This window comes from Phacochoerus africanus, chromosome 6 (assembly GCF_016906955.1).
Source record: "Phacochoerus africanus isolate WHEZ1 chromosome 6, ROS_Pafr_v1, whole genome shotgun sequence".
NCBI classification, from domain to species: Eukaryota; Metazoa; Chordata; class Mammalia; order Artiodactyla; family Suidae; genus Phacochoerus; species Phacochoerus africanus.
The window spans coordinates 103,968,542-103,991,583 of record NC_062549.1 but is presented as its reverse complement, the minus strand read 5'-3'; the positions used below and the strand labels follow the sequence as shown (position 1 = coordinate 103,991,583).

Sequence of the window (23,042 nt, the reverse complement as noted above, 5' to 3'; positions counted from 1 at the left end):
GGGGCATTTAGTTCATTTACATTTAATGTAATTACTCATATGTGCATCCTTACTGCCATTTTGTTACTTGCTTTGGATTTATTTTTGTTGGTCTTTTTTCTTTCCTTTGTTCTCTCCTCTGTGGTTTGATGACTATCTTTAGCGTTGTATTTGGGTTGCTTTTTTTAGTTATGTATTATAGATTTTTTTGTTTGTAGTTAACAGGTTTTGATATAGGAGTCTGTAGATATACAAGATTGTTTTAAGTTGCTGGTCTCTTAATTGCAAATGAATTTCCAGTGTCTTGCATTTGTACTCTGTTCTCACGACTGCTGTTTTTGATATATTTGTGTATGAATTATATCCTGCCTTTACTATATGTTTGCGTTTACCAGTGAGCCTTCTCATTTGTAATTTTCTTGTTTCTAACTGTGGCCTTTTTTACCTAGAGAAGTTCCTATTTGTTATAAAGTTGTTTTGATGTGCTAAATTCTCTCAGCTTTTGATTCTCTGTAAAGCTTTTGATTTCTCCTTCAAATCTAAGTGAGAGCCATGCAGGTAGAGTATTTTAGTTGTAGGTTTTTTCCTTTCATCACTTTAAATATATCATGCCACTCTCTTTTCTGTAGTTTCTCCTGAAAAATTAGCTGATAATCTTATGGGGGTTCCCATGTATGTTTTTTGTTGCTTTTCACTAGCTGCTTTCAATATTTTTTGTCTTTACTTTTGGTTATTTTGATTAATATGTTTTCTGATGTTCCTCCTTGGGTTTATTCTATATGGTATTTGTTGTGCTTCCTAGACTTGAGTGAGTGATATGTTTCCCATGTTAGGGAAGTTTTGTGCTATTATATATTCAAATATTTTCTCTGGCCCTTTCTCTTGTTCATCTCTACTTGTTTATTCTCTAAATCTTCTATTCCCTTGTTAAATGTTTCTTGTAATTTAACAATCTTTGCCTCTGGTTTTTTCCCAAGACCTTGGATCATCCGTACTATCATTAAAGTCTTTTTCATGTAGGTTTCTTATCTCCACTTAGCTGTTCTTCTGGAGTTTTGTCTTGTTCCTTCATATGGCTCATATTTTTCTGCTGTTTCATTTTCTAGCTTTCTATGTGGTCTTTTTTCAGGCTATAGGGTTGTATCTTCTCTTGCTTCTGGTGTCTGCCCCCTTGTGGGTGAAGTTGATACAGGGACTTGTGGCAGGCTTACTGATAGGAAGGACTGCCACTGGTGGGTGGAACTGAGTCTTGTCCTTCTGGTGGGTGGGGCTTTCTCTCTGGGTGTGATTAGAGATGGCTGTGTGCACGGGAGGACTTTAGGCAGCCTCCTTGATGATGGGGGGCTGTGTTCCCATCCTGTTTGTTGTTTGCCCTGGAATTTCTCAGCCCTGATACATGAGGCCAGATTTTTCCAAAAGGCAGCCTCCAGGGGAATTCACACTGATGATCATTTCCTAGGACCTTCACCTCCAATGTCCTGCCTCCACAGTGAGCCGCAGCTGCCTTCTGCTTTCCCAGGAGACCCTCCAAGACCCGCAGGTGGGGCTGACCAAGATTCTTATGGAGTTGCCCTATGTGCACCCATCAAGAGTGGAGTCTCTCTTTCCTTCAGTCCTGTGAAGCTACTGCACTCAAGCCTTGCTGTCCTTCAATGTAGCTGAAGGTTCCCAATGAATCCTTGTCGTTTAATACATATAATAACATGATAGCCAATATTTATATAATGTTTTAAACTTTTTATAGCATTTTTACACATGACTATATGCTTTCAGAAATAATATGGGTTGTGATGAGATTTGAGTTTGGATACTTTTTCAACCTGTTGGCTATATGATCTTTGGTAAGTTATTTAACCTCTCAGGACCCGTTTTCTCCTCTGTAAAATGGTGGTGGTGCTAGGGTCAAGGTGATACCCACCTTATAAGGACTGATTGAGACAAATACCTAGTATGATGTTTGAGACACAGGAGGCACTCGATTTCCTTTCCTTCTCTAACGCTGGTTATTTTCTATCCCCTGCCTCACTTGGCGGGTTAAGGGTCCAGCATTGCCATGAGCTGTGGTGTAGCTTGCAGATGCAGGTTGGATCCTGCATTGCTGTGGCTGTTTTGTAGGCCAGCAGCTACAGCTCTGATTTGACCCCTAGCCTGGGAACCTCCATATGCCACGGGTATGACCCTAAAAAGACAAAAAAAAAAAAAAGAGAAACTAGATCCAGCCACCTAGCCCATGCTCACAGCCTTTTATTTATCCATTCATTCAACATTTATTGAAGGCTGTTGTGTGCCTGGCACTAATCTTTAGAACCTGATCTATGCCTTTTTTTTTTTTTTTTTTTAGGGCTGTACCCATAGTGTATGGAGGTTCCCAGACTAGAGGTCCAACTGGAGCTGTAGCAGCTGGCCTATGCCACAGCGACATGGGATCCATGCTGAGTCTGTGACCTGCACCACAGCTCATGGCAACACCAGATCCTTAACCCACTGAGCGAGGCCAGGGATAGAACCTGTGTCCTCATGGATACCAGTCAGACTCATTTCTGCTAGGCCACAATGAGTTCTCCTGATCTATGACTTTTTATCTATTTTCCTTTACACACACTTTGACAAACCACACAGGCAACAGCATAGGAAATGTATATTTAATCATTCTCTTGAATGATTAGAACTCTAAAATCAACTTTTCTGTATAACAAAATGTAATACAGCCATGGTGGGTCCAAAGTGCCAGGGAGGCAGTGGTCAACACCTGTGGGAGGTGGCTAGAAACAAAACATTCTTTTCTATCAAAGCTTCGTTCTTCAGGGCCTCATTTCATTGCCCCTGATTTCAGAAGTCTCTGTTTCAAGGAAGTTACATGTTTTTGTTGCCTTAGGCAGGGTCCTGAGACTAAATTCAGAGTGAGAGAACTTGAGATGGAACTCAAGCAGCAATCTCATAGGACTTGATTTGTAGAGTAGGAATAAAAGAACTTAGAAGCTCAACCAGCTGAAGATGATCCCATCAGGAATTCCTGGTTGCCTGAAACTGAGTTCTAACTCTGCTGAGGCAGCAGCCAAGGAGACAAAGGCTAATGCTCAGTTTTAAGAAGCAAACAAGTTTGCTCCTTCTTTTTTAGATCCTTTTTGACTCTATATCAGGGTTTCTTAATCCCGGCACGATTGGCATTTCAGTCTGGATAATTCTTTATTGTGGGGGGATGGCCTGTATGTTGTAGGATGTTGAGCAGTATACCTGGGTTCTATCCACTAGATGCCAGTAGCACCCTTCCCCCGAGTTTTAACAACTACATCTCCAAAATGTTCAGATGTCTCCTGGGGTGGTGAAAAATCACTCTGGTTGAGTGTCACTGCTCTAGATGCTGAGGTGACCACTGTCCATCAAGTCTTGTTGATGGTATAATGCCACATATAGTCAAGATGAGAAATCCTTTCATTAATTTAAGGATGAACACCATCTGAAGTAAAATGGCATTAGTTTGTTTTAAAAATAAGATGCTCATGGTTAAGTAGTTTAGAAAATCAGTGCCACCCAACAGTATTTTTCATGTTAACATTATGATCATTTCCCACATTTCTTGAGCATGTACCAGGTGGGAGAATATATGGGGCACTTTTGAATTGTAATGAAAAGTGAATCTTTTTACCTATCACTAAAATGTGGCTGCCTCTGAATTGTGAAGTGGCAGCTAATCAGCAGCAGCTTGCTGAATCCACCACAATTTGTGGATTATAAAACATGGATATATTGCAATCAAAACTTTCTAGGAACTTCCTCAGAGCAACATTACAGCAAAATAGCTAAAGATTCAGAGACAAGAGGGATGCGGTATCCCATTCTCTCACTCCCCTGGTGGGGATGTGTTTGAGGAGGTCCCTGAGATGTGGTGATACACTTGTTTCCACATGCATTTTACTTAACAGTCCTAACACACTTCTCTAGCTCAAAAGAATTACTTTCCCAACTTTTAATATATGTCTTTGAAGATAAATCTATCTTGTTCAGATTGAAGTCTTCTGTGGGTTGCTTTTGGCTTCTTGCTTCTTGATCTTATTTGTTCACTCTCAACTTCTAGTCATGAATTCATTTCCCCCCAGAAATATAAAACTAGGTCATATCTTGTGGTGAAATATTTCTGAAGATTCCTGGGATTCTGAAAATAACAGCAATAATATACCATTACAGCCATTCAGCAAACATTTCTCAAGAACTGAAAGCCTCCCTTCTGCTGTATGATTGTATTTCTTGTTCAGAAATGGGCTTGTTTTTTTTTCTGTATTTTGATGATATTCTATTGAGGCTAAATGATATCATGAGTTGCTAGGGGAAAGGAGATGGCTTGAGTCTCCCTTTAAGGAAGGGGATCATCCTCAACAAACAGGAACTGAGAGAGGAACTTTGGGCAGGCTGCTCGGTATAAGTAGAAGGATGGCTTATATCTGAGTTCTCAACCAGGGAATGTGTGTGACCTAAAGTGTCATGATCAAATATAATATGTATCTCAAGTAATGATTTCCTGATTTATTTAAGAGCATTGAGTTAAAGTTATCCCTCTATAATTCTGGAGAGAAAGTGATAGAGCTGCTGCTAACCACATAACAGTATATAACCCTTTGCATACTGCATGTAAATATCATCTGTTACCTGTATGTCAAGGTTTATAAAAAAAAAAAAGACCTTGAATTACTGCTCTAATGCAATATAAAGATGAATAAGCTATACTTAATAGGCCAGATTAGTTGTAGGATATTAAAAACTCATTTACAGTGTTGTAGGAATCAAGGAATCCTTCTACTAATGAGATCCTCAAAGAATAGTTTCCTTAGGGAAATCTCCCTCCACTGACAACCATGGAGGTTGGGAATGATGGAAACTGGCAGGTTTCTTTACAAAAAATCTATTTTGTGCACTGCCATGTAATGAATGTTTGGAGAACAGGAGAAAGAATGAAAAGCAAATCAAGAGACCCCCAGTCAAGATGGTGGAGTAGAAGAATCCTGAGCTTATTCTCTCTCATGTGCACACCAAAATCATGACCACTTTCCAGAACAACTATTGATGAAAAAGACTGAGACCTACCACAAAAGATTTTCTACAACTAAAGATAGAACCACAGTGAGACAGGTAGTGGGGTCAGACTCATAATATAGTCAAGTCCTATACCCCCAGGAGGATGCCCCACAAACTGGAGAATGATTACATTGCTGAAGTTCTCCCAAAGGAGTGAGATATCTGAGCTCCACGTTGGGCTCCCCAGCTCAGGGGTCTGGCATCATGAAGATAAGCCCAGAGAACATTTGGTTCTGAAGGCCAGTGGGCTTGCTTTTGGTGGGCCCAGAGGACTGGGGGAATAGAGAATTCACTCTTACAGGGCTCATGCAAAATCTCACATGCTCTGGAAAACAGGGCAGAAGCAGTGATATGACAAGAGCCTGGGTCAGGCCTACCTACTGATCCTGGAGAGTCTCCCAGAAAGGCAGGAGGCAACTGCACATCACCTTGGGAACACAACCTCTGGCAGTAGCCATTTTGAGGAGCTCCTTCTACCGTGTGGACACTGGTACTGGCAAGCACCATTGTGGAATTCTCCCTGTAGCTCATTAGCACCAAGACCTGGCCCCATTCAACAGCTCTAAGTGCCAGTGCTGGGATGCTTCAGACCAAGCAACTAATTGGGCAGTGACACAGCCCCATCCATCAGCAGACCAGCTGCCCTAAGACTACCTGAGCCCACAGCTGCCTTTGGACATGGCCCTACCCACAGGAGAGCTGAGTAACAGCTCCAGAAATCTCCTGGGCCCAACCCTGCCTTCTAGGAAGCCTGTTATAGTCTCTGGACTAGCTTCAGTCACCAGAAGGCAGATACTAGATGCAAGAAAACCACAATACCAGAGCCTGCAGACTTAGCCTGCCCACCAACAGGCAAGACTCTGCCCTGCACTCGAGACCAGCTGGTCCCCAGCCTTGTCTACTAGTCAGGTAGCACAAGCTTCAAGACACCCCAGACCCTGGACCCAAATGTATCAGGAACTAGCCTCCTGACCAGCAATCCAAGACCAGTTCTGGGATCCCTGGATCCTACAATCAAACTCCAGAACATGGCTTTGCCCACCAGTAGACCAGCATTAACCCCAGGACCTGGCTTCACCCACTAGTTGGACTATACCCATCAGTGACCTAGCACTAGCCCCAGGTCCCCCTGGGGTTCTCCATTCAGCTGCCTTAGAACCTAGTCCTGCCAGCCAGCAGCCTCCACAAAAAGCAGGGCCTGGCAATGAATTGGACTGGGAGCCAACCGAGCCTATTGGACTTCCCACATAGCCCACCATAGCAGAAGGACCCATGCGGCCCTTAGAGTAATAACATATAAAGCTTATAAGAGCATATAGCTTGGATGACAAGGGAGTGTGCTGTTGGGACAGAGAGGATGTCTCCTACAAAAGATCACTTCTCCAAGGTCAGGAAATATAACCAATCTATCAGATACATAAAAGTACAAACAGCAGCTTAGGCAAAATGGAGAGACAGAGAGATATGTTCCAGATGAAAGAAAAAGATAAAACCCCAGAAGAAGAACTAAGTTAGGTGGAGAGAGGCAGTCTACCCAACAACAAGTTCAGGGTAGTGATTGTAAAAGTGAAGAACTAGAGAGAAGAATGGATACACAGAGTGAGAAATTAAAAGTTTTAACAGAGGAAATATAAAGGAAAACCAGTTAGAAATGATGAATATAATAAGAGAAGTGAAAAATAACTAGGAAGGAATCAATGATAGATGAATAAATACAGAGGAATGGATTAGCAAGCTGGAAATCACTGATGCTGAACAGAAAAAAAAATGATCACAGTTGAAGAGACAACATCAGTTGCACTAATATTTGCATTAAAGGGGTCCCAGAAGGAGGAAGAAAGAGAACAGGACTGAGAACATATTTGAAGACATAATTGCTGAAGACTTTCCTAACCTGAGAAAGGAAATAGATATCCAAGGTCAGGAAGTGGAGAGAGACCTATAGAAGATTAACCTAAAGAGGAACACACCAAGGCATATTATAATGAAAATGACAAAAAAATAAAGAATATTAAAAAGCAGCAAGAGAAAAGCAACAAATAACATACAAGGGGACTCCCATGAGGCTATCCGCTAACTTTTCAGCAGAAACTCTGCAGTCCATAAGGGAGTGGCACAATATATTTAAAGTGATGAAAGGGAAACACCTACAACCAAGAATACTCTACCCAGCAAGACTCTCATTCAGATATATGGATAAGCAAAAGCTAAGAGTTCAGTAGCACCAAACCAGCTTGAAATGAAAGAAATGTTAAAGGAACTTTTTAAGTTAAAAAGCAAAGGCCAAAACTAGACACTTGAAAATTATGAAAGGAAAAAGAAGAAGGCAAACATAAAGGTAGGAAATCATATCATGCATAAAGCTAGTAGGAGGGCCAAAAGATAGAAATAGTAAAATCATCTATAGCCTCAATAAGCAGTTAAGGAATACACAAAACAATTAGATGTAAAATATATCAAAAATAGTAATTGTGAGGGAAAGAGAGTACAAATGCAGGGTTGTTAGAATGCATTTGAAATTAAGAGATGAGCAACTTAAAAAAATCATGATATATATAAATTACTATATAAAAACCTCATAATAACCACAAACCAAAAACCTGTACTAGGTAAACACACAAAAGAAAAAAGGAATTCAAATATAACACTAAAGATGGTCATCAAATTGCCAGAGAACAGAAGAAGAAGAAAGAAATGAAAAAGACCTACAAAAACAACCCCCAAACAATCAAATGGCAATAAGAACAGACATATCAATAGTTATTTTAAACATAAATGGACTAGGGAGTTTCCATCGTGGCTCAGCAGAAATGAATCTGACTAATGTCCTTGAGGACGCAGGTTCGATCCCTGGCCTTAATCAGTGGGTTAAGAATCCAGCATTGCCGTGAACTGTGGTGTAGCTGACAGGTGTGGCTTGGATCTGCTGTGGCTATGGCTGTGGTGTAGGCCGACAGCTGTAGCTCCGATTCAACCCCTAGCCTGGGAACCTCCATCTGCCACAGGTGTGGCCCTAAAAAGACCAAAAAAAAAAAAAAAGTAAATGGACTAAATGCTCCAATCAAAAGACAGAGTGGCTGAACGGTTACAGAAACAAGACCAGTATATATGCTGCCTACAAGAGACTCACTTCAGATTTAAAGACACACAAAGACTGCAAGTGAGGGAATGGAAAAAGGTATTCCATGCAAGTAAAATCAAAAGAAAGCTGGGGTAGCAATACTTATATCAGACAAAATAGACTTTAAAATAAAGATTATCGTAAGAGACTAAGAAGGACACTATGTAATGATCAAGGGATCAATCCAAGATGAAGATATAAACAATTATGAATATATATGCACCCAACATAGGAGCACCTAAATATACAAAGCAAATATTAATGCACATAGAGAAATCAACAGTAACACAATAATAATAGGGGACTTTAATACCTCACTTGCATCAATGGACAGATCATCCAGACAGAAAATCAGTAAGGAAGTGCTGGCCTTAAAAGGCACATTAGACCAAATGAACTTAATAGATACATATAAAATATTTCATTAGAAATGGCAGAATACAAAATTCTTTTCATATGCACCTAGAACATGTGCAGGATAGACCACATGTGATCTATTAAGCCACAGAATAAGCCTTGGTACGTTTAAGAAAATTAAAATCGTATCAAGTTCTTTTCCAACCACAATGCTATGGAACTAGAAATCAATTACAAGAAAAAACACTGCAAAAACATGAACATGTGGAGGCTAAACAATATGCTACTAAACAAGCAAGATGTCAATGAAGAAATCAAAGAGTATCAAAAAATATCTGGAGACAAATGAAATGAAAACACAACAATCCAAAAATCTATGGGAAAAGCAGTTCTAAGAGGGAAGTTTATAGGGATACAAGGTTACCTCAGGAAACCTGATCTGAGCTGATATCCACAACAGCCTCATAAGAGAGGGTTTCCTCTGATATAGTTATTTGCATAGGCACCACCTTTGCAGTTTTTATAATATCCATGTACTACCTTATATCCAAGTATACAACTTTATATTTTTCTTTCAATTGCTATTTTATTATTATTATTATTATTTTGTCTTTTGTCTTTTTAGGTCTGCACCCGTGGCATATGGAGGTTCCCAGGCTAGGGCTCTAATCAGAGCTGTAGCTGCCAGCCTTTGCCACAGCCACAACAAAGCCAGATCTGCGCTGCATCTGCGACCTACACCACAGCTCATGGCAACGTCAGACCCCTTAACCCACTGAGCAAGGCCAGGGATCGAACCCCAAACCTCATGGTTCCTAGTCAGATTCGTTTCGCTGTGCCATGATGAGAACTCCTCAACTGCTATTTTTTAAAAAATAAATGTAAATTTTTTTTTTTTTTTAGCACACAGCAAAAGAAAAGCAGATCAACATGTTTTTACTTACCCTTGAAGACTTAACAATCTAGGCAAGGAATACACGTGCCTTGGACATGCACACCAAGAGGATGTGAACTAAAAGGACCATCAGGAAAGGGGGCTAGAAGGCACTTTACTGAAGTGGATGAAGTACGTGTGGATCTGAGTTGCCACAGAGTAGGGGACATTTCCAGGAAGGAGCAGAGAGAGAGGTAGCAAGGCCAGAGCGCAGTAGTCAGTAGCGGAGAGAAGCAGGAAGCTCTGGGAGAGAAACTTCCTTGTGACTGCAGAACTGAAGACTTTAACTTTGATATAATAGTGCCTAGAGAGTCACTTTAGGTTCCAGAGTTAAAGGAAAGCTGTGATGAAAATAGCATTTGAAAAATTTTATTCTGGCACCTTGTTTCCTATCACCTAAGACAGAAAGAGGAAGGAGCAAGTACGAGGTTTTAGAACTAGTCAGGGGTATGAGATGATGAAGCTGGATTAGGGTCACTCTGAAAGACAACATGGGAAGATACTGTGGAGCTTGGTGACAAATTGACCTGAAGGACAGAGGGGGCCAAAAACAGCTCTAAGATTATGAGCCTGGTGACAAGGCAGTGAGTAATGGGGTAGTGTTGACTGTAACATCATAAGCTCAGTTGTTAACAAATTCCACAGGCAGAAGAATATGCAGAAAGAAATGTCCTACCAATAATTAGACTCAGGTGAGAGTGGGACATCCCAGCAAGACGGCTAGTTGGTGGGTGCTTTGTCAGGTCTCCAGTCAACAGGGGCTTTGTTGGGGACCGGGAGGAGGCCTCTTATGTGAGTGATTATGTCATGATGCTTCATCATGAAATCTAGAGTAAAGAGAGCCAAATCTCTCTCTTCAATAAAGTCTGTGTGCCTTCATGGATGACTCAATAAATGAAAAGGGGTTTGGATTTACATACATATTTGAATTGTATAGAGGTGTTCTTCCTATAAATCTGTTCTTGAGGTCTGTACTCTTTGTTAACAAATGCTTACCTTTTCACAGTACCCGTAGAAATAGTGCCTACTGCCCTGGCATTATTAAATATTCCTCCCTGAGGCTGATGCTGTGGGCTGCTTGATTCTTGTTAGCAACCCAAGCACACACAACGGATCCCCCATACCACTTGTGATTCAACTCACCTGTCATACCAATGACTTTGCATGTTTCTGTGTAGCCCAGCTACATTATTTTAGCATCAGGTAAGGACAGAGAGGCAGGAGTACCCAGCTGATGGCAACAAAAGAAGACAAACACAAGGAAGCCTTTGAGTTCAGCAGCTGTAGGTGACTTTGCCTTTTAATCTCAGAGTCTGTAAAGGGAGAGAAAAAAGTTCAAGGCGAGAGGAAAAGCTGGATGCCCTCTTCATGTGGCTGGTTAGCAAAGAAAAGTTGTTTTTCCTAATTTAACTTGTACTCTAATTTGGGGGCAACTTTTTACCCCATCCTCCCCCCCCCCCCTTTATGTAACTGGATTAAAAGCAGAGCTTTCCCTTTCTTCAAAGAAGTTTCATTCTGGGGTCCACTCCAGCGAGCACTCTGCCAAATGAAAAATGGTGCCAATATACAGATTGCTCTTGGTTACCAAATAAAGAATAGTCTAAACAGCCATGGCCAGTTCTTGGTTTCAGACACATTTTTTTCCCCTCTAGGCAGTGACCTTTACATGTCTGTGTCATTTGCTTTCATCACACCGCTACAAAGGAATGAGAAAGTATTGTTCTCATTTTGAAGTAGAGAAAGGCAGAAGTGAAGAAATTAAATTACTCTGTTTTTCTCCTTAGACAGTCCAATGTCATTTCAGCTCTGACACTTATTAGCTGTGTTAACTTCAGGCAAGTTTAGCAAATCTATATGTGCCTCAGTTTCTTCATTTATAATACAGGGCTAAAATAATAATAATCCAGTTCACAGAGTTCTAGTGGGGATTAGTGGGTTAATACATGCAAAGTTAATACATATAGAAGAGACCCTTGCACCATAGTAAGCCGTCAATAAGTTTTAGCTATAAAAACAATAATTCCAGAGAGGGTGTGGAGAAAAGGGAACCCTCCTATACTGTTGGTGGGAATGTAAATTGGTACAACCACTATGGATAACAGTATGGAGGTTTCTTATAAAACTGAATATAGAATTACCATACGATCCAGCCATCATCCAGACAAAACTACAATTCAAAAAGATATATGCACCGTATGTTCACAGTAGCACTATTCACAATAGCCAAGACATGGAAACAACCTAAATACCCATCAACAGATGACTGGATTAAGAAAATGTGGTACATATATACAATAGAATACTATTCAGCCATACAAAGAACAAAACAATGCCATTTGCAGCAACATGGATTAAACTAGAGATTCTTATACTAAGTGAAGTCAGAAAGAGAAAGACAAATACCATATGATATCACTTATATGTAGAATCTAAAATATGGCACAAGTGGGAGTTCCCATCATGGCTCAGTGGTTAACGAATCCGACTAGGAACCATGAGGTTGCGGGTTTGATCCCTGGCCTCGCTCAGTGGGTTAAGGATCCGGCATTGCGTGAGCTGTGGTGTAGCTCGCAGATGCGGCTTGGATCTGGCATTGCTGTGGCTGTGGTGTAGGCCGGCAGCTACAGTTCTGATTAGACCCCTAGCCTGGGAACCTCCACATGCTGCAGGTGCGGCCCTAGAAAAGACAAAAATGTGGCACAAATGAACCCATCTACAGAACAGAAACAGACTCACAGATACAGAGAACTTGTGGTTGCCAAGGGGGAGGGGAGAGAGAGGTGGATGGACTGGGAGTTTGGGGTTAGTAGATGCAAACTATTACATTTAGAATGGATAAGTGATGAGGTCCTACTGTATAGCACAGGGAACTATATCCAGTCTCTTGAGACAGACCATGATGGAAGATAATAGAAGAAAGAGAGTGTGTATGTGTGTGTGTATGTGTATATGTGTGTGTGTGTGCGCGCGTGCGCGTCTCGGTTACTTTGCTATATAGCAGAAATGGGCACAACATCACAAATCAACTATACTTTATATATTGCTTTATATATAATGCTATACTTTATAATACTATAATTTATACTTTAAACATATACATATTTATACTTTAATTAAAAAAAAAATAACTGTAACCCCACTGAAGCCTAATAAACATTACTTCCCTTAGCCTGAATTCTGTCCTAAGCTCCACATCTGGATTTACAGTTGCTATGCTATATCAGTTAAAAATATAATTGCTTAGCAAACACTTTTGAGGGCCTGTTGTTTGGGTTCAAAGGAGTCCAATAAACATCCTCTCCCCAGCTGATTTATGAACCAGTTAAAGAGTAAGACTAAACAGTGAGGCAACCGAAAGACTAAAAAACACCTTTATTACTGATAAATCTGATAATAAAAGATTAAGCATTGTCTGCAGAGAAGTGGGCTGCAGCCCAGACTTCCCGAGAGACAGACAGCACAGGACTAGGGCAGCTTTCCTCCTGCAAGGACAGATTCTGCCCCTGGAAACTGATGGCTTGGAGGTGCAGAGTATAAAGAATACTTCTGGTTAGCTGGAGAGAATGGGAAAAACAAGGAGCTTAGTTCTTATGCCCAGCTTCTCATGCCCAGCTTCTTCTACTAAACTCACCAATCATGTAAATTAATTCCTCCTCTGAGGAGGAGGAGTGAAAGAGGGGAAAAAAGAGAGGCTGCAAGGGTTACACTGGTGGGGATCTCTTCTCACGGAAGGAGCTATGTGGAGTAGAGATGCAACAGTCTCCCCTAAACCTGTTCTATGCTGGGCGATGTGCTAAGCATTGGATATCTCTACTTTCGTATACAAAGGGCACTTTCAACTCAACATCTCTAAAATCTATTTTTTCCCCTAAAGGTGTTGCTTTTTCCTGTATTTCATTTTTTTTTTCCTGTTGGTAGCATTACTAATCTCCTAAGCAACCCGAGTAGAAATAGCAGACCCATTTTGACTTGTTCCTTCTTCTTGTCCTTCACACTGGTGTCACCAAGGTCTATAAATTATTTTTTTCATTAACTTTTCCTTCTCATTGTCACCGCCCTAGTTAAGGCCCTCATAATTTATCTTCTGGACATTGACATAGGCTCCTGACTTCACATCCTTCCATCCTATCAAAATCATTCTTTTTCTTCAAAACACACTGCGAAGTCTTCCTTGTCTACTGAGCCACTACAGTCATTAATAAAACTCTCCTAGGCACCATATCTACACTGTGACTAGTTCTCTTATCACAACTGTGCCATTCATCTATTTCATGGTACTTAAAAATTGCTTTGTATACATTTGGCACTCAACAGAGATTTGTTAAGTGAATGACCCACATTAGCGGTGTAGTCAGCAGAGGATATAAACCCCATGGCCTCATTCAATTGTTTAAAAACATACTTTGTGCATGGCAAGCAGGATTTATGTTACTATAATTTTATTGTAATTTTTTTTGTTTTTTTTATTTTTTTAAAATTTTTTATGCCGCACCTGTGGCATATGGGGGTTCCCAGGCTAGGGGTCCAGTCAGAGCTGTAGCCTCCAGCCTATGCCACAGGCACAGCAATGCTAGATTCGAGCCACATCTGTGATCTACACCACAGCTTAGGGCAAAGCCGGATCCTTAACCCACTGATGGAGGCCAGGAATTGAACCTGCGTCCTCATAGATGCTAGTCAGTTTCGTTTACACTGAGCCACGATGGGAACTCCTTATTGTAATTTCAAGCTTTGTCATGCTCCTAAAAGTTGTATACAGTCCTAGTACTGATACATGGAACACTTGTTCTGATGTTCCAATAAGCATGTATGGAAAAAGAACCTGCTCACTGAATAAAAGCTGTGTTCAATCTCTGTTGTTTGTTCATTTATTGCCATTTCTATTAGAAGGCATTGGTTATATAGTTTGGAGCTTTTTAATTTTATCTTGTTTTTTGCTTTTTAGGGCTGCTCTCGCAGCATATGGAGGTTCCCAGGCTAGGGGCTGAGTCAGAGCTATAGCTCCCAGACTACACCAGAGCCACAGCAACGCCAGATCTGAGCCGTGTCTGCGACCTACACCATAGCTCATGGCAATGCCGGATCCTGAACCCACTGAGCCAGGCCAGGGATCAAACCCGCAACCTCATGGTTCCTAGTTGGAGTCCTTTCCACTGCGCCACGACAGGAATTCCTAGTTTGGAGCTTTTAATTGAGATCTACACCAAGATACTGATGTGAACACTCATTTTTTTAAGTGCCTAATGCTTTATTTCCCCCTTCTCGTCTAGGAAGACCCTCGCTCAGGGACTGCCTCGTTGGTCTCAGTGTGGACAGCCAGCTGACTCAAGTGGAGCCTTTCCGGGAATGTACAACAGGACTGAGGGACTGAGCTTCAGTCCAGTTACTCACTTGAGTGGAAGAGACTTTTACAGGGGGAGCTTCTGGCAGCCATATTCTGCCCTATAGACTAACCCAAGAGAGTAAATTAGCAAAGAATAAAGTAGAAATGAAAGACAAAGAATCCTAATGCAATTTATGTTCTTGATTCCAGCTATTCCTGAAGCTATATTACACTTCCTGTCCTTGGTTTCATGAGCCATCCTAATACCATTTTGATAAATTCCCCCTTTTAGCTTCGGCTTGAGTTGGTTTTGTTTTCCATTATAGGCAACTAAAAATGTTCTAACTGGTACAGTCACCAATTTGTTCCACAGGGTAGTGGAAGAGCTCTTTCTCATATATATGATTTTTTTATTAGACACTTTTTTATTGTAAAAAAACACATAAAATTACTATCTTAAGTATTTTTAAGTGTATATTTTAGTAGTATTAAGTATATTCACATTGTTGTGAAAAAAACTTCAAAACTTTTTCATTTTGCAAATCTGAAACTTTAAACCCATTAAACAACAACTCCCTAAGCTTCCTCTTTGCCCCCAGCTCCTGGTAACTGCCATTCTAATTTCTATTAACTTGACTACTTTAGATAACCTCATATAAGTAGAATTTGCCTTTCTGTGACTGGTTTATTTTACGTAGCATAATATCCTGACAATTCATCCACATTGTAGCATGTGAAAGGATTTCCTTCCTTTTTGAGGCTGAATAATATTCCGTTGTGTGTACATTCCATGTCTTCTTTACCATTCATCTCTTGATGGACATTGGGGCTGCTTCTTGCTCTTGGCTGTTCATTAATGCTGCTATGAACATGGGTGTACAAATATAGCTTTGAGACACTGCTTTCAATTCTTTTGGACAAAATACACGGAAATGGGACAGCTATGGCATATGGTAGTCCTGTTTTTGAGGAACCTCTCATACTGTTTTCTGTAGTGGTTGCACCATTTTACAGTCTCACCAACATGCTCAAGGGTTCTAATTTCATCCTCATCAACACGTTATTTTCTGTTTTGCTGTTGTTGGAAGCCATTCTAATGGGTAGGAGGTGATACTGCGGTTTCCATTTGCATTTCTCTGATGCTTAGGGATGTTGAGAATCCTTTCATATACTTATCAGCCATTTGTATATATTCTTTGGAGAAATGTCTGCTTAAGTCCTTTGCTACTGGGTTATTTGACTTGTTAAATTGTGTTATTTGACTTTTTTGTTGTTGGGTTTTTTGACTTTTTTGTCGTTGAACTATAGAAGTTCTTTATGTATTCTGGAAATGAATCCCTAATTAAATATATGATTTGCAAATATTTTCTCCCATTCCATAGGATGCCTTTTCATGTATATAAATTTTAATTAAAAAATAGCCAATGAAACTATGATTTATTTAGTTAAATTCAACAAACATTTATAGGGCACTTAAAAGACACAAAGTATTCTGCTTGGTATTAAGCTTGATATGAGACAGCAGATCTCCTGATACCTCCTTCCCCAGCATCTTGAATTCCATTTAACCCCAGGGGGGATGGTCTTAAAATTTATAATTAGGTCTATGCATTTTCTTGACACTAGGTCACCCCTAAGTTTTGCAATATACTAAGCACTGCAGGGAGACTAGGATGCTGGGCCTCCCTGGCTCCTGGTCTTCTCACCCTGGGAGGTGGGCTCAGTCTATGAGCTTTCAGATTAATCTTGGGTCAGTATTGGTAGGATCATGAACCTGTTTCAGGAGGAGTGAATCAGACTAAGGCAGACTCTGAGACCTTTGGTCTTCAAATCCAAAGACTTCTCAAAGTCAGGACAGAACCAAACCCAGTTTGAGGGGAACTTGAGATATGGATCTGCAGCTAAAGATGTCAAATAATTGTTACTTCTCCCCTGCTTTACCAAAGCAGTCCTAGTGAGTTAGGGCCTCAGAATCCAAACACTGCCCTCCAGGCAGTAAGAAGGCATACAAGATGAGGACTAATTGCCACCTCTGACCCACATGCTATAAATATTGTTTTGTATTAGTTTTCTTGCATAAAGCAGTCCCAACTGGAATTGTGATTGAGGCCTCTCTGAAGCTGTCTGTGCCCTGGTACATAATGTATCTGTTAGAGAAGTTAGATTTGAATTTACATTTGATTCTCACCCCAGTAACTCCACAACGAAAATGTGAAGGAACTCACCTGTCACTCTGATATCCCCTGTGGCTTTGGCAATGTCGTTTTCAATCATACAGGAGTATGTGGTGTTGATTGTGACGTTGTAGAGCACGGACACAACCTTCATGGTGACATTCTCAGGGTTCAGCTCAAAGCTGGTGTCGGACACTTCTGAGAAGTTGGCTCCCTGGTCAACCTGGGATGTCCAGACCACCGTAGGCTGGGGAAACCATCGGGGAGCCTCACATCGTAAGCTCTCTGAGCTGGCGTTAGAGTCCACATTCACCTCTGGGATGCTGAATGCTGCAGGGTGGAAGGTCAAAAGGGCAGATATCAAAGACTTAGCACATCAAAAGGCCTTTGATGTGCTAAGTCTTACGGACACATTACAGTGACTCAGAACTTTCCCGGTTGGCTGTCTGTGTATGGCCTATTGTATTATAGATCCAAAAAATGATTTGCTCATAGTATTGCTACATGTCATAACACTTTGGCCACTATGGCAAACTCCAAGGACCTAAGTTCTAGGTATAACTGTTGCAACAAATAAATTTTTCCAAGTAAGGGGAGTCCTAGTGATCACACAAAAAAATTTATCCATTTGGGAAATTGGGTATTTTCCCAGGCACCTATGAAGCCTCCTGAATTTCATGTCTTTTTCTGCCTATAGGTAAAGTTAGGGTGGGAAGGGAGAAGGAAGAAACAAACAGCATTCACCTGTCACCTACAGAAATTCCATACCTAGGCCCTGTCATCATGGGGACCTGGAGTCTGCTTGAGTAGAGACTGCCCAGACTGGTATCCATGGATAAAGACAGGCATTTGTTTTCTAAGATAATGCTCCTCACGTGGGAGGCAGATACATCTTGAAATTAAGACCAACTTCCTCATCTGTCTAGGCAGAGGGACACCTGTAGAAAATGTTAAGGCCTGGACTTTGGCCTATAAAATATTTATTATGCCACAATGGAAAGATACAAATTATTAACTTATTTAGCATCTTCCTTTGCCAAGGACTGTGCTAGTGCTGAGTGAGGGGTAGGAGGAAAGCTTTTGCCATGTCCTTAGAGAACCTGCTGCCTAGCAGAGGAGACGAGACTCACATACTTGAAGCAGGCATGGAATCAGCTTCTGGGAGATGCTATGGGAAACTGCGTGTATAAGACAACGAACCACCACTTACTGAGGGACCAAATTCTGGACATTATTTGTTCCTCACAACACTCCTAAGGGTATCTATTATTGTGCCCATTAAAAAAATAAGCTTTTAATTTTGGAATAATTTTAGATTTACAGCAACATTGCCAAGATAGTACAGAGAGTTCTTATGTACACTTCTCCATTTCTCCCTAATATTAACATCTTAAATAACCATGATATATTGGTCAAAACTGAGAAGCTAGCATTGGTAGATAAACTCCAGACTTTATCAGTTTGCCTACTAATGTCCGTTTTCTATTCCAGGATTCCATCCAGGATGCCCCATTGCATTTATTTGTCATGTCTTTGGATTCCTCTCATCTGTGACAGTTTCTCACTCTTTCCATGTATTTCATGATTTTTGACAGTTTTGAGGAGTATTGGCCAGGTATTTTGTAGAATGCTCCTCTACTGGAATGTGTCTGATGTTTTTCTCATGCTTAAATTGAGGTTATGGGTTTTGGAAAGGAAAACTGTAGAAATTAAAGAGCCCTTCTCATCCTGTCATTTCAGAGAGTACATGCTGAAAACATGATTCATCACTGAGGATGTTAACTCTGATCACCTGAGGCTGCATTTGCCAGGTTTCTTTGGAAGCCGGACTGTACGAAGTCTAATGCACCTAAGAGTGGTGGTCAAGGAGAGGCGGTGTTCTAAGCTCTACCTCCTGGAGAAGACATCCAAATATATTATCTGGAATTCATCTATGGAGAAGGTTTGTTTCATCTCCCTCATATAAGTATGGACTTGGGTATTTATTTTATACTTAGTTAAAATTTAATACTACATTGTTTATTTTGTTAAGTGGTTCCAGCTTTGCCACTGGAAGTCCCTTCAGTCAGCTCCAGCATTCCTTTGACATGACTCTTAACCCCCGTTTTAAGATGAAGAAGCTGAGGCTCAGTGAGGTTGCCTTGGCCAGGCCACTGTCTGTGCCCAGTTCTGCTCTCGATCTGTGCTTCGGACCATTATGTGCACGTGGTACGAGGGGTCCAAGAAAGGCCTGTGCAGACTGGGTTAGGCTGGGAGGCCTCAGGATACTTTCTGCTTATCCTTCAAGGCTCCTCTTAAATGTCAGATTCTCTTCATGAGAGCTTTCCTATCCCTTTCCTCCCCATGCACGATCTCTCTCTTCTGCAGAATCCCCAAATCACTCTATTCCTCTTTTCTCTTAAAGCATTTACTACACCTTACCAATTGTTATAGATATTTACATATGTTTCTTATCTCTGCCCTAATCCTCAGCTCTGTAACTCTATCTACACTATGAGCTCTACAGAAGGAGGACAATCACCTTTGTTTTCTTTTTTTCCTTTGGGCACTATTTTATTTTTAAAATTTTATTTGTATATTCATTTATTTGGAGTATTCTTTTTTTAATTTTTAAAATTATTTCCCCAATACAATTTTTTTTCTACTGTATAGCATGGTGACCCAGTTACACATACATATACGCATTCTATTTTCTCACATTATCATGCTCCATCATAAGTGACTAGACACAGTTCCCAGTGCTACACAGCAGGATCTCATTGCTCATCCATTCCAAAGGCAGGAGTTTGCATCCATTAACCCCAAGCTCCCAATCCACCCCACTACCTCCCCCTTGTCAGCCACAGGTCTATTCTCCAAGTTCATGAGTTTCTTTTCTGTGGAAAAGGTTCATTTGTGCCCTATATTAGATTCCAGATATAAGTGATATCATATGGTATTTGTCTTTCTCTTTCTGACTTACTTCACTCAGTATGAGAGTCTCTAGTTCCATCCATGTTGCTACAAATGGCATTATTTTGTTCTTTTTTTATGGCTGAGTAGTATTCCATTGTGTATATATACCACATCTTCCTAATCCAATCATCTGTTGATGGACATTTTGGTTGTTTCCATGTCTTGGCTATTGTGAATAGTGCTGCAGTGAACATGCATGTGTCTTTTTAAAGGAAAGTTTGTGTTTTCTTAATCATCTTTTTACTCCTTACATTATCTGAGTCCCTTGTACATAAATTCAGAGAACATACATTAAATTTAGTTGGTAAGGAAGTGTGGATTTCATTGAAGGATTAGCGAGTTTATAGGACAGTATTGTTTGGTTCATTTTCCTTTGAACTTCTATAATGCGTTACACTGGAGGTACTGATTTCAGACTTGGGCTGGGGCCTACTTAGCACAGAAAAATCTCAGGCCAGACTAGCAGCTTCTCTCACTGGCAAGACCTGGGACTAGCACAAGAGAGAAAGAACAGAAGCCTCCTGATGGAGAAAAATGTATAGGTAAAATGTTTTTGGGAACATATAAAAAATTCAGAAGAAGACAGAGTCCTCAGCAAATGATTTTAAATCCTAGATTATAGAATATTATTTTGGAGTTGGTGGGATCTTGGGCAGAAAGGATAGCTGCTAGCAAAATTGGGATGGTCTTTGGTATAAATTACCATGAGCATGACATTTCATCAGCAATTCACTCTCTAGTCTCGAATATCTTCTGGTACCTTCTTTCCCTCTCTTCAAAGTAACTTACCTCCAGTTTTATACTCGAGCTTAGCATTCCCCTTGCCTTTAGAAGTGATGATGTAACATTTATATGTACCAGCATCTGTGAGTTGCACATTTTTCAGCCTCAGAGAGGCATTGCCAACTATCACTTGATCAGCAAACACTGCTGTCCGGCCTCTGAACATCTCATCCTGGTCTGACAGGTCATCTTTGCCTTTTTTGAACTCGTGGACCAAGCCCGTAACACCTTCCTTCAGCCACTGTATCACGATATCAGAGAGTTTGATGTCAGGTTCAAAAGTGCAGCTCAGGATTCCATCCTCCCCGATGTTCCCAGCTGAGGTGAGAGTGGTGACTGTGATCGAATGTCTTCCTACAATTCAAGAAACAAGGGTCAACACCAAGGGATGCTCTGGAACATCTGCAACCAAATCCTTCACCACTAAAAAGCCAAGCAAGAGCTTCTGTCATAAATTAAAAATATACAGAAGCGGAGACACGTAATACAAGATGACATGAGAATAGAAAGAGCATGAAGACCACTGTTTTGACCACTACAGCAGACCTGCCAGCAGCAGATAAAACAGCCACACAGTAGGTTTTTGAGGCCAAACAACACCATCCTTGAGACCAAACAAAAGAAGAACGAACATACCGGACTTTGGGTTTGAAGGTGAGAATTCAAATTCTGGCTTTGTCACTTAAGAGCTTTGTGACCTTGAATGAATCTCTGCATCTCAGTAAAATGGCAGTAATGCTGTCTGGCTTACCTACCTTAAACAGCTCCTGTGAAGGACAAATCAAATGGATGTGAACTTGATTTACAAACTAATTATACATATAAGGCACTGTTATTCTAACCAAATGTGGCGCAGAAATGAAACCTCATGTTAACTAAATGTGGCTAATCATTCTGAAGCATGCAGAATTCTAAAGTTCTTTTCACTTTTGTCTCCGTTTGAATGATGAAGGCATAGAGAGTAGAAGTGACTTGGTCAAGGTTAGAGTGCTAGCTATGTATGGCATAATGAAGAATGGTACTTAATGAAACAGACTTGTGGCCTTAGAAGCACACGCTTCCCTCCAAACACATCAGAAGTATTAATTAGGGTGACAGCCATGTCCACTGCCTCTTCCCCACTTGCCCAGACCATAGCCCACTCAGTCTGTAAAGGACTGATCAGCTCTCCTTTCTATACAGGAGGCTACTGACTGGGGATGCCTACAGGGGTGATTTAATGAACTGAATCTCCTTGAGAGCCTCCTTCTGTGGTTTCAGTGTGAAGCTAAGGAGAGGGTCTTGGGTCCTTGAGCCCAAGAGGAGAGTGGAGCAGACTCAAAGTGTGAGGGATAGACCATGAGAGGAAAAGATGAAGAGAATCCCCCATTCCCAGAGCTGTCTTAGATCCTGAGGGTTTTCAGGTCTAGTTCCTGACCCAAACTCTGAGTATCCTTTTTTTTTGTTGTTACTAAAATGAATTTATCACACCTGTAGACAACCTCTGAGTATCCTTTAAACAAACACTTTATACTGTCATGGTCTGCACAAACCTCTCTTTCTTACAGCCAGAAAAGTCCAACATGATGGGTGCTGGAGCACTTCTCAGCTTCCATACTGGCATTCCTGCCTCTGATCTTTGCCTCCATCTAATCTGTTTTCCATGCACTAATCTTACAGGTAGACTTTAAAGTACAATCTGAGTATGTCAGTTTTCTAATCCCTAATCTTCCATGGCTCCCAAGGCTGTGAAGTAAACCTCAGACTAACAGCATGGCCTTCAACGTTAGATACTGCAAAGCACACAGGAAATGCCCGTGGATGTCAGCCCTTATGGCTACCTTCCCAGCCTCACTTCCCATTATATCCTTTCATAGTCTATAATGCAGTCTATACAACACCTATATAGAAACTTCCCTAGGCAGAAAAGAAAAGGCCACAATTAGAAAGAAGAAACAAATGAGAAAGCTCACTGGGAAAGGCAAAGATAATATAAAAGCAGGGAAGCACCCTTCGACAAATATGGCATCAAAACTAGCAAGCATGAGAAGAGGAAAGGACAAATATAGAACACTGAAAATGCATTTGAAATTAAGAGACCAGGAGCCAAAAATAATTCTGTACACATACATAGGGTTATATCAAAATCTCATGGGAACCACGCACCAAGAAACTACAATGGACACACACATGAAAAAGAAAAAGCCAACCAAACACAATGCTAAAGATAGTCAGCAAATCACAAGAGAAGAGAACAAAAGAGGAAGGGAAGAAAAAAGACCTTAAAAAAAAAAAAGGAATGAAAACACTACGATTTGCAATAAAATCACAGAACAAATGTAACTATGTTGGAGCGAGGGTAAATTT

The 23,042-nt window shown here is 40.7% G+C and overlaps 1 protein-coding gene across 6 annotated transcripts in view; it reads right to left on the bottom strand.

The window, feature by feature from the left end:
- VTCN1 (V-set domain containing T cell activation inhibitor 1) overlaps positions 1–23,042 on the bottom strand; it is a 177,531-nt gene that overhangs the window by 11,434 nt on the left and 143,055 nt on the right. For 3 of the 6 annotated variants that reach the window (XM_047784907.1, XM_047784905.1, XM_047784903.1), the window contains 4 exons: positions 20,703–21,050; positions 17,010–17,288; positions 10,605–10,774; positions 2,601–4,132 (listed from right to left, as the gene is read on the bottom strand). In XM_047784907.1, the coding sequence (XP_047640863.1) occupies positions 10,650–10,774; positions 17,010–17,288; positions 20,703–20,862 (564 nt within the window). In that variant the 5' untranslated portion in view covers positions 20,863–21,050 and the 3' untranslated portion in view covers positions 2,601–4,132; positions 10,605–10,649. Of the gene's footprint in view, positions 1–2,600; positions 4,133–10,604; positions 10,775–17,009; positions 17,289–20,702; positions 21,051–23,042 lie in introns of those variants that run through there. The other 3 variants (XM_047784908.1, XM_047784904.1, XM_047784906.1) reach the window with 3 other exon arrangements.